This window comes from Octopus sinensis, linkage group LG5 (assembly GCF_006345805.1).
Source record: "Octopus sinensis linkage group LG5, ASM634580v1, whole genome shotgun sequence".
Lineage (NCBI taxonomy): Eukaryota > Metazoa > Mollusca > Cephalopoda > Octopoda > Octopodidae > Octopus > Octopus sinensis.
The window spans coordinates 41,862,137-41,874,956 of NC_043001.1; the positions used below are offsets into that span (position 1 = coordinate 41,862,137).

Consider the following 12,820-nt stretch of genomic DNA (forward strand, 5'->3'; position numbering starts at 1 on the left):
CCTGATGAATCCTATATAAACATAAAGCTACTACATGAGAGCACCATGCTGTGCTTCCACAAGTACACATACAAGAAGTGATTCGTCTTCTGTCAAATACAACTGCGACATTGTATGAGCCTTTACCCTGAGTTGAGCTTTGGGAGGGATCTACAGTTGCACTGAGATGAAAACCTGAAATAATATGAATGAAATAAAAACTAGTATAAAAAGCAGATAACTGATGACATTGAATAGGTCATATCAGGTACAAAAGTTTGACAAATACAAAAAATATGGATAGTTTATCAGAGAATAACTCAAAGAACACAAAACCATAAAGGAAATTAAATATAATAAGCATTATAATGTTCTTTTTTTGGAGTGTTAAAGACTATCTACCCTCCCCTTCTAGTTAGTGAAGCTGGTGTGACTTATGTTTGTTATGAATATCTAGATTAACATCAAAAAGAAAATTTAAGCAGCCAAAGAATGCCAGAAAGTTTCAGTGCTAGGAAGTAATGATTGGCAAAAGTTTGACTGAAAACAGAATTTTTGACAGAATCAAATAAATTTAATTAACAATGGAAAAGTAATAAAATCATAGTAAAAGGAAAGCTTAATACACACCAATTTGCAATGCTTCTTTCACAGCTTTCATTTTATACAAGTGTTCTCCCTTTTGGAATTCATCAGAACTGCCATTGGCCAGGCAAGAATACAACCTACCAAAGAAAATTTTAAAAAGTGATAAAAATAGTGTAAGACCCCAATCCAGCAAAGGGAATAGTCATTATAGTTAACAGAAAAAAAAGCAATCAATCCAAGTGTTGCAGAGTCAGTTAAAAAGTTTAAATTTGACAGAACAGGCTAGAATAAAAAGATTTGAATAAAAATGTCTATGACAAACTAGAAGCTGCCAAATTCAATAGCATTTGATAAAAAAAAATCTCAATTACAGATACAAAATAAACAGCAACTTAAGATAGAATAAGCACTCAAATAATGTAGGCCTTCTCAAGAAAACTAGCTAGAGTTAAACTTTATGATAAATAATTTAGGAGACAATTGGTACAGTAAATGGAATAAGTGCTAGCAAAATCTCTAGAATGTAAAGTGGATGGAAAACTTTTTGTATACTGCTAGCAGTATACAAATTCTGTTTTCATAAAAGAAATAAATTAGTTGAATATATTTCTCAAGGCATAGTGCATCCCATATAGAAACTACATAGTAAACTTACAACAATTAGAGAAGGATGAATTAAAGATGATTTGTTAAATGCACTGCATCAAACTTGACAATTTTATTGAATGCATGCAAGTTAAGAAATGCTTAGATAAACACCATTGGGTTGATGAGGGAAGACTACATTAGTGTGAAAGTATAGTGAAATAAAAAGATGCTTGATGAGTGAGTGCAAAAGTATTTCAATGATAGCCAAAAAGACAAGATAAAATTAAGTTAAATAGATGACACAGACAACCTTAGAATATATGGGTTTTATGAATGAAATACTGCAAGAACAAGACATATTTTACACTGTGGTATCAAGTTTCAGTATATGTATTAGGAGGTTTCACAAATTGGTTTATAATATAAGCAAACATACTACTTCCATAATAGGGTTTCAGGAAGAAAACAAAATGTCATTATTATGAAAAGAGAGGCTCTACACTCACTAAAATGCTGTATTCATTAATGAGTTAAAACTAAAAAATTGAAGCGTGTACTGTCTATATTCTTTTATTCTAAATCAGTATAGTTTCAAACAGTAAAATGCCCTTGAGCTTTTATTCAAATACACATTTTGTGGCACATAAAAAGCACCATTCAAGCAATGGGCCACATGAAGATAGTGACAGGTGACTGAGATCTTTGGTGATATACCATGTGTGTGAAGACCTGTCAAGCCAAGCAAGACTGTAGCCATGGCTGATGCTAATGTCACATCAATGGCACCCATGCCAGTGGCACGTAAAAAGTACCACTACACACTTGGAGTGGTTGGCATTAGGAAGGGCATCCAGCCATAGAAACCATGCCAAATCAGATTGGAACCTAGTGCAGCGCCCTGGCTTACCAGTTTTCAATCAAAGCGTCCAAACCACCCCAGCATGGAAAATGGATGTTAAATGATGATGATGATGATGATGCAGTTTACTAAACATAAAGTCAGATCAGTAAATTTAAACTGATGCCTAATTATTTTGCTGGTACCAACCAATAGACTGGAGTTATACTGGCACGCTACCCTAGTTAATGTTTTGAGATTACAATTTGGAAGGTGAAACCTGTATGGAAGCTCATTGTAAGTGTGTGTATATGTTTGTATATATGTGTTAGTATCCATGTTTGTTATTTACATTATTTACATTTGTTATTTACCTAAGGTATTTTTCAATGTTGTTGTTATTCAGGTCACTGCCTGGAATCAAACTTGGAATCTTGGGATTAGTAGCCTGTACTCATAACCACTACGCTATATGCCCACGGGCAATTATGGAGTTAATTTTAGGGCTTTCGTCGACAAACATCACAAAGCTGTGACACGAGGAGATATTGATAAATCGGGTATAGCTGATCATGTATGGAAAAATGGAGACCGCCCCCCATGGGATGAAGTTAAAATAATAGACAGAGAACACCACTGGAAAATATGAAAACTAAAAGAAGCAACACATATGCTAGGACACAACAACCTCCTAAGCAGACCGAGTGCAGATATGAGTAGCATATGGGAACCGGTATTAAGGAAGGATAGAAAAATATTAGATTTATAAGCCCTAAAATTCACTCCAGAATTGTCCACGGGCATATAGCATAGTGGTTAAGAGCATGGGCTACTAATCCCAAGATTCCGAGTTTGATTCCAGGCAGTGACCTGAATAACGACAACATTGAAAAATACCTTAGGAATGAGAATCCAGGTTCCAAATTTCCCCAAGACGCCTAATAAAGGCTGGAGGGTATATCTGCCAAAATGTTGTGTTAACAACAAACAAGATGAGGACAAATATCCGTCAAATGTAAATAAAGTACACAATTCCTCATCTCTTAAATATAGAACTGTAGTGTCCATGTTTGCTTATGTCCTGTAATGTGGTTTGTCAAGTAGACATTAATAAAACAAGTACCAGGCTTGAAAATAAGTACTGGCATTGATACATCAACTAAGCCTTCCATATGGCTGTAGTTCATTGACTGAAGTTATTAAAAGAATAAATTTTAAAGCTCAAGAGAAGGATATGTTTTGTAAAGTTGCAATATCATCAATATAATTGATGCTGGTATATTATTGCCACTAACTGCCTTTTGAGAGATGAAACACTCCAGTTCAACTTGATCTCAGTCTAGCATCTCTGTCATTGTTTACAAATATTACAATATTGAATCTATAAGTCTAAGAGGTAAATAAGCTCATAACAACCTAGTTTTGGTTCCAAGTTAGAGACATATACGTCATTTGTGCTATGAACATCAGTGAGAAAACAATTTTACAACCTCCCCATTTCCTCTATAAATCTCACAAGCAACTTAACATATCAACATTGAATTTATATCATATGTTTTATAATTATAGCATTTTGGTGATATTTCTAAGGTAGACTGAAAATACTGTGCATGAAGCACTAGTGATTTAACGAGTAAAGAATAAATTATAAATTTGAGTTTTAAGCATAATTTTACAACCTACTGTCAGAATTCATTGTACATATGTTTTTCCATGTAGGCAAATGTTGGAGGGATTTGCAGTAGAGCATCCCTCCATATGTCTTGGATTCTTCCCTGAATCTTGACACATCTAGTATGTTTCCAAGTACATGGTTTTGATTAACTGGATTCTCATCCTATCAACAATTGAGTCAACTGAGTTTTATGAGGCACTTATACCATGGAAGTTCTGTAGCAGAAACATGATAACTCTTGACCTTTAGTTACCCACGTAGTGGCATTTTACTTTTAGCTGCCTATTTTTGGTTCATCACATGACAGTCAAGTCTATTTAGCTTTACGTGGACTGTCTGTCCCTTATGTGATAGACTAGCCAAGCGCCCCTTTTCAGCTATTTAAGGGACAATTTTCCCCAATTTAGATCTTAACATACTTTAAACCGCATTTAATACAACCACACATCATTGCTAAAGTTTTTTTTATTAGACTTCTCTATGAAAGAATTGCTTTTATTATGAATAGTAGCATCAATAATATAAAGCTTCCAAGCCCATGAAATAAACACAAACAATCAGATATATATTTCAGATAGCAGTATAAGAAATTCTTCATTCAGTCTAACTTTGGTTACACTAGCTTAACTTTTACAAACAAAATGAAACAAGTGAGATGTCTTTATTGTAGAAATTATTGATAGAAGAATTGTACATCTAGGAGCTGCCTTCATTGTTTTAACATTTCTATGTTACATTTATTTCCCCAAGAATAGGAAAGAGAAACAGAACGTCATAGCTTAGGCTCATCCTTAATAAGCATGGTAGAGTAAGCTCATGTTCACTGTGTAATTTAACTCTTGCTACTCTATTTTTCAATAACAGTATGAATGAAAAAAATAAAGCACTGACATTTTCACATGATCAAAAAATGCAAAGGAAAATACAAAATGAAGGAAGAAAGTGTTTACTACCGTATATCTTCTTCATTTTCAGGAAAACTCCAAAAAGCAATCCTGAGTTGAAGTTGATCTGGAACAGGCTGTCGGAAATTTTCAACAACTTCAAAAGGAATGTGGCAAGCAACAGCCTGTGCAGACATTTCCACCAGTGTCACAATCTTGTCTCCTGCAAAGAAATAAAAGATATTACTATTTTCACAAACACTTCATACTTCATAAAATCTTGAGGTGACTACTAATGAGTCTAGTTTGAGTAAGTACATTATAAATATTCACACTGAGATAGCCATACCTGTATTACAAAAGTAAATAAATATCTAAAAAACACTTCTAACATAAAAACTCTATGACCAATACATTTCCATGTTCATTAATTAGAATGACGTGGTATATGTACAGGATGTGTATATACATATCACATCCATTATTACACTTTACACACTAGAGATTCCTTCCACTGTACTTATATATGCACTTGAATGTTCTCCCTGCAATCTTTTTACATTGGGCAAACTGGCCACTGACTAAGTTCACACAATGTTATAGTGACATCTGACTTGGCAACAAGTCTCCTATCTCTTGACATTTCCACCCAATACCTCTTGAACTTCATCATGGCTACACTTGAGCCCTTCCACCATTTGACTCCTGAAGGAACAGGAGCTCAGTTTCTCTCTCCAAACCTATAGTTCTTTTAGTATTAACTCTCCTTTGAAATTCTTCAAGTCCTCTTTCTCCTGCTCTTATCCCATATCACTCCCACCCACCGTTTACCCTCAATACACTTACACCTTTACCACTCTACAATTTCACATGCCATCACAACTTTCACATACACACAACTCATCTCCACTTCCTTGCCTCCTTAACACCTTGCACACCAGCATGTCCACAAAAATCCTCTTACATCCCTCACTAGAATACATAATTTATATATATAATGCATACACACGCACACATATATATATGTGTGCATTATGTGGTCGGTTGAGCTGAAAATATGCACACCTATGTTAAAAGTGCTGGCGAGTTTGTATGGCAACTATTTTTTCCCTCAAATGAAAGGCGTGACCTCTAGGACAAAATTCCTCATCTTATAAGTAGACCCAAATGAAATTGGGTTATATTAACCAAAATGTGAAAAGGGGTCTAAATGGGGCTGGAAGGGGATTAAAATTTACAGGAGCGGGTGTTTAGGAATTCTCTGTTACATCAAGCTAAAAAAATTTGCGCCAGCCTTTTAATCGTCAATGTGTTGCCGTTCATGATGAAGAAGTTTTGAATGCTTGTCATGGTGAGTCAGATCTGGCAGTGTTTCTACAGCTGGATGCCCTTCCTAACGCCAACCACTCCGAGAGTGTAGTGGGTGATTTTATGTGCCACCGACACAGGTGCCAGACGAGGCTGGCGAACGGCCACGCTCGGATGGTGTTTTTATGTGCCACCGACACAGGTGCCAGACGAGGCTGGCAGACGGCCACGCTCGGATGGTGTTTTTATGTGCCACCGACACAGGTGCCAGACGAGGCTGGCAGACGGCCACACTCGGATGGTGTTTTTATGTGCCACCGACACAGGTGCCAGACGAGGCTGGCAGACGGTGTTTGTTACGTGCCCACAGCACGGAGGCCAGTCGATGCGGTACTGGCTACGGTCCCGTTCGGATGGTTTTCTTATGTGCCACCGGCACTGGTACCACAAGGATACAAATTCCATTGATGTTCATCTATTTTGATTTGGTTTGACTTGATTCGATTTGACTTGCCTCAACAGGTCTTCACAAGTGTCACAAGCAGGAAGGTATGCACAGGCGGACTGACTACGCCCCAGGTAGGGGCCACAGGTTATGGCTTCACTAGTCTTGCCGGGTCTTCTCACGCACAGCATACTTCCATAGGTCTCGGTCTCTGGTCATTTCCATGGTGAGACCTAATGTTCGAAGGTCGTGCTTCACCACCTCGTCCCAGGTTTTCCTGGTCTACCTCTTCCACGGGTTCCCTCAACTGCTAGGGATTGGCACTTTCTCACACTCCTATCTTCATCCATTCTCGCCACATGACCATACCATCGCAATCGTCTCTCTTGCACGCAACAACTGATGCTTCTTAGGTACAACATTTCTCTTAGGGAACTAACACTCTGTCGAGTAAGTACACTGACATTATACATCCATCGGAGCATACTGGCTTCATTCCTCATGAGCTTACGCATGTCCTCAGCAGTCACGGCCCATGTTTCACTGCCATGTAGCATGGCAGTTCGAACACATGCATCATACAGTCTGCCCTTCACTCTGAGCGAGAGGCCTTTAGTCACCAGCAGAGGTAAGAGCTCCCTAAACTTTGCCCAGGCTATTCTTATTCTAGCAGTTACACTCTCGGCGCACCCACCCCCACTACTGACTTGGTCACCTAGATAACGGAAGCTATCAACTACTTCTAATTTTTCCCCCTGGAAAGTGACGGAAGTTGTTTTCTGCAGATTTTCGGAGGTCAATGCTCCCGAGCATCTGCCACATATAAAGACTGTCTTCCCAGTTAGCCTACCTTTGACATTGCTGCACCTCTTATGTGTCCATAGCTTACACTGGGTACATCTTATAGAGTTTCTACCTACACCTTTTCTACAGATCGAGCAGGGCCATCTTCCTGAGGACATTTGTGGATTGCCTACCTTTCTACTTATTAGTACTTTGGTTTTAGCTAGGTTGACTCTAAGGCCCCTCGATTCTAAACCCTCCTTCCACACCTGGAACTTCTCCTCCAGTTCTGATAGTGACTCAGCAATTAGAGCGAGGTCGTCAGCATAGAGGAGCTCCCAGGGGCAACCTGTCTTGAATTCCACTGTTATTGCCTGGAGGACTATGATAAATAGGAGGGGGCTGAGTACTGAACCCTGGTGGACCCCAACCTCTACTTTGAATTCTTCTGTGTACATGTTGCCAACCCTAACCTTGCTTACGGCATCTCTGTACATGGCTTGCACAGCCCTCACCAGCCATTCATCTATCCCTAGTTTCCTCATTGACCACCAGATGAGGGATCGGGGGACCCTATCAAAGGCTTTCTCCATGTCAACGAAAGCCAGGTACAGGGGCCTATCTTTGGCTAGGTATTTCTCCTGCAGCTGCCTTACCAGGAATATAGCATCAGTGGTGCTTTTCCCTGGCACAAACCCAAACTGCATCTCATCTAAACTAACTCTCTCTCTAATTTGTTGGGCTATGACCCTCTCCGTAACCTTCATTACCTGATCCAACAGCTTGATACCTCTGTAATTATTTGTATCTAGGGCATCACCTTTACCTTTGTAGCAGTTGACTAGTACGCTGCTACACCAGTCATTGGGTATGACTCCTTCGTGTATCACCTGATTAACTATACGGGTGACTAGGCTATAGCCGACACTGCCAGATATTTTGAGCATCTCTGCAGTAATTCCTGATGGGCCTGGGGCTTTCCCTGTCTTCATGCTTCTAATTGCCTTAGCTACCACGGAACTATCAACTCGTATAGCTGGTCCCTCTGTTGGGTCAATATTCGGCAGACTTTCTTTATCCCATTCATTTTCTTTATTCAGCAACCTTTCATAGTGGCATCTCCAAACCTCTCTCTTTGCTTCCTCATTTAGTGCAAGTGAACCATCATCCATGCGAACACACTTCTCTCCTACCACATCACGATTCTCTCTCACACACTGTCTTGCAACACGAAATACCTCAAGTCTTTCATCCTCACGGCGCAGAACAATGGCAAATTTTTTCTTATCCGCTTCCCCTCTGGCTAAATAAACCTGTCTCCTAGCTTCCCTTCTGGCTGTCTGATACAATTCCCTGCTACCACCGTTCTTCCAGTCCTTCCAAGCCTGTCTCTTTTGTCTAATAGCCCTGTCAACCACAGTGTTCCACCACCATGTTACTCTGGGTTGAGACGGTACTTTGCTCCATCCACAGATCTGGTCAGTGACTGTCAGCAGATTGTCCCGTAGAAATCTCCAGTTGTCTTCCACATTAAGTGAAGCTATATCCCCTTCTATTTCGTCAAAGGCTTCGAGTAGTATGTCTCTAAATCTCTGTCCATTTGCAGGATCTTTAAGCTTCCAGACCCTTCTCCTCCAAGCAGGTCTTCTTCTGGGCAACCATTTAGCTCTGATCCTAAAGTCGCTGACTACTAATCTATGTTGAGGAGTGCATTCTTCGCCTGGAAAGGTTTTGGCATTTATAATCAGCCCTCTTTCCCTTTTTCTGGCAAGGATGTAGTCAATCTGGCTGGTGTGTCTGCCAGAACGGTAGGTGACTAGGTGAGAGGAGAGTTTCCTGAAGTTGGTATTGCAGACCATAAGGTCATTTGCATCGCAGAACTCCAGCAGCCTGGTTCCCTCCTCATTACGAGAGCCGAAACCATAGCCTCCATGGACGCCATGGAAGCCCCCGACATGCCGTCCGACATGTCCATTGAAATCACCTGCCACGAAGAGAAGGTCACTGTCATTTGTCAACGAGGTAGTTTGCAATAGGGTGTCATAGAATTGGTCTTTTTGTCCTTCCGGTAGCCCTGGCTGAGGGGCATATGCCGAGATGATGGTAACTGTCCTGTGGTGAAGAACTAATCTAATTTTAATTACTCTGTCACTTACTCTGACTACCTCAATTACCTTACCTACCCATTTCTCTGCAAGAAGTATACCCACACCCCCGACCCCGTCAGTGTTCCCTGCCCAGAAAATCTTATACCTGTGTTCCTTGCCTGTGAGGAGCCTAGCGGAACCTCCTCTCCACCTTACTTCCTGGATACAACATACATCCACACGTCTCCGTTCAAGCAGCTCTACAATCTCTCCAGACCTACCTTTCAATGTGCCAACTCTATATATATATATATAAATAATGTGTGCATTATGTGGTCGGTTGAGCTGAAAATATGCACACCTATGTTAAAAGTGCTGACAAGTTTGTATGGCAACTATTTTTTTTCCTCAAATGAAAGGAGTGACCTCTAGGACAAAATTCCTCATCTTGTAAAATGTGGCCCGAGTAGACCCAAATGAAATCGGGTTATATTAACCAAAATGTGAAAAGAGTTCTAAATGGGGCTGGAAGGGGATTAAAATTTACAGGAGTGGGTGTTTAGGAATTCTCTGTTACATCAAGCTAAAAAATTTGCGCCAGCCTTTAAATCTTCAATGTGTTGCCGTTCACGATGAAGAAGTTTTGAATGCTTGCCATGGTGAGTCTACTGTCGTGAGAAAGAATCACTTCAAAACTTGGTGTTTAGGAATTTTCTTTTACATCAAATTCAAAATTTTATGCCAGCCGTTAAACTGCCACTATGTTGCTGTCTGCTGTTAAGAAATGCCAGCCATGATGACTCTACTATCCTCAGATTCTATCCCTTCAAACTTTGGTTTACAATATTTTATTATTTTTATTCAGCTCGCAAGTTTGTTTGTCCTTTTTAAAAGTTAGTGTTTTGTTGTATGCCTTGAAGCAGACCTTTCCGTTGTCACTGCCTGATATTTATGATTGATCTTTCAACATATTTTCTTTCTTAACTTACTCAAGTTCTTTTATTGTTTATAAATGGGAGAGAGATAGATAGAGAAAGATAGATAGTAAGAGAGTGGGAAAATGAAAGAGAAACAAAGAGGGAGAATGTAGTGATAAAAAAACAGAAAGGAAGCAACAGAAAGTAACAACCACACCCTTACCCATGCGTAGAGCGGGTCACCTTAAGCTAGTTTCTTATAAACGTTAAAACCTACATTTTTACATTTAAAATTCAGTTATATAATATTCATCGATAAGATAAGTAACGTTTTTTATTTAACAATATTATTTAATTTTTGAATTGTATTATGTTTGATTATCATTATTATTGTTAAAATATAAATTTATATATAGTTTCTTGATAATTACTAGTTACAATATGTATATCTATTTAATTCATTATGTTCATTATTATTTTCATAATGTGACTTAACATATTACATATAATTTACTTTGAGAAATAGTTTTGTAAGACAATATATATTTAATAGTTAGAAGGTTTATTTGATACATAGTATTACATTTAAGTAAATAAGTTTAATATTAATTGATATTTTGGTCAATTCTATTAGTGAGTGTAATATTAAATCTATATATACTATATATAAATTAATAATATAGTAAGTTTATATTATATAATAGGTGTGTATATATTTGTAGCATTTTCTATTTTTAATTCTAATATGCATAGCATGTACTAGTATTATGTATATAATTTAACATGAAGATTTTTTAGTATATATTACTTAATTATAATAAGATTTAACTTAGATGTTTATTAAATAGATATATAAATAAATAATTTAATTTAATGTATATAGATTAAATTATATTTTAGTTTTCACTTAATGTATATTTTGTATCTTTATATATATATATATTTATTAATATATATATGCATATGTTTTATTTATTAATATATATATATATATATATATATATATATATATATATATATATTATATTTGTTTTAAATAATTTAATTAATTGTATTTTATTTTCTAGTAATGATATATTATAGTTTGTTATTCTTTTCTTATATAAATTTTATTTTTATAATAAATATTTATTCTATTTTTATTTACACCAGAATATATTTAAGATATTTCCTATTTTACAAGATTACATACATATATTTATTTAATTATTTTATTGTTTTTCTCTTTGACCTGAAGAGTGGCTATATTTAAATTGAAATATATACGTATGCCTTCTCCACGAGATGAGACGCGCCCCTTCATGGCTGCTAGTTTACGTGGGTCGCGATCCCCCCTCTCTGTCTCACTATGTTTTTCTCTATCTCTTCACATGGTCTGTCTCCCTATCTCTTTCGATTACCACTCGACAGGACTTCCTACTCCCCTTCCATCACCATGCTATATAAACTAACACACGCATTATAGCTCCCCCATTTTCGATTCAAAACTTTTGCTGTAAACTACGAACAGAAGAGATGAATCACAGATAAGCATTCCTTTAAATTCAACCCGTTAACTACCTAGTATTATTTCTGCGCAATTGATTCACCTTTTTAGTCTATCTCTATTCTGTTTTACTCTGTCTATTTCAGCCTCACGTCTCGTGTTAAATATATATCATTCTATAGTTCCCCTTACTTATCGATGTCTAAGATAAATTTAGCTCACGCATCTCCCCTAAATCTGCAACATATCTCTCTCTCAATTATGTCTCTTAATACCTACAATGAAGTATTCCTTCTCCAAAAAATGAGAGGCGCCCCCTCATGGCTGCTAGTTTTCATGGTGCACTCGCCCTCCCACCCCCTCCACCTTTACAGGAAGTCCCAATTTTGTCATCCCTGGTTGTCTCCCATGTACACTTCAAAAGTCTTACACCACTCCATCCCCTGCTATATAAGGTAGTGATCATACATTGCAAAATATGATAGTGTAGTGTACGCGGTTTGAACTTAAGTCCACTGTTTGTCTATGAATCCTGCCAAATGCGGGTTTTCCTTTCAGGTACATGAAGCTACTGTCCCCCATCCCAAGGTGCCTAGGGCCTATACCTCCCACACCCTCAATGTTGGCACACTGAAAAGTAGGTCTGGCGAGATTGTTGAGTTGCTTGAACGGATATGTGTTGATATATGCTGCATTCAAGAAGTGAGGTGAAGAGGAGGTTCTGCTAGGTTCCTCACAGGCGTGGGCATACTTCTCACTGAAAAATGGGTAGATAAGGTAATTGAGATAGTCAGAGTATGCGACAGAATACTTAAGATTAGATTAGTGCTTCATCATGGATTAGCAACCATTATATCAGCCTATGCCCCTCAGCTAGGGCTACCTGATGGACAGAAAGACCGATTCTATGACGCCCTACTGCAGACTACCTCATCGACGAACGACAGGGACCCTCTCTTTGTGGCTGGTGACTTCAATGGGCATGTTGGACAACATGCAGGGGGCTTCCATGGCATACATGGAGGCTACGGTTATGGTTCCCGCAATGAGGAGGGAACCAGGCTGCTGAAGTTCTGCGATGCGAATGATCTTATGGTTTGCAATACTAACTTCATGAAACCTACCAGTCACCTATTCACTTACTGATCGGGCCGACATACTAGCCAAATTGACTACACCCTTGCCAGAAAAAGGGAAAGATGGCTGCTTATAAATGCCAAAACCTTCCTAGGTGAAGAATGT

The 12,820-nt window shown here is 38.2% G+C and overlaps 1 protein-coding gene across 3 annotated transcripts in view; it reads right to left on the reverse strand.

Annotated features, from left to right (window-relative positions):
- The window catches only part of LOC115211937 (zinc finger SWIM domain-containing protein 8), an 82,662-nt gene that overhangs the window by 42,180 nt on the left and 27,662 nt on the right, over positions 1-12,820 (reverse strand). For all 3 annotated transcript variants that reach the window (XM_029780690.2, XM_029780691.2, XM_036503346.1), the window contains 3 exons: positions 4,622-4,775; positions 610-704; positions 2-174 (listed from right to left, as the gene is read on the reverse strand). In XM_029780690.2, the coding sequence (XP_029636550.1) occupies positions 2-174; positions 610-704; positions 4,622-4,775 (422 nt within the window). The remainder of the gene's footprint in view (position 1; positions 175-609; positions 705-4,621; positions 4,776-12,820) is intronic.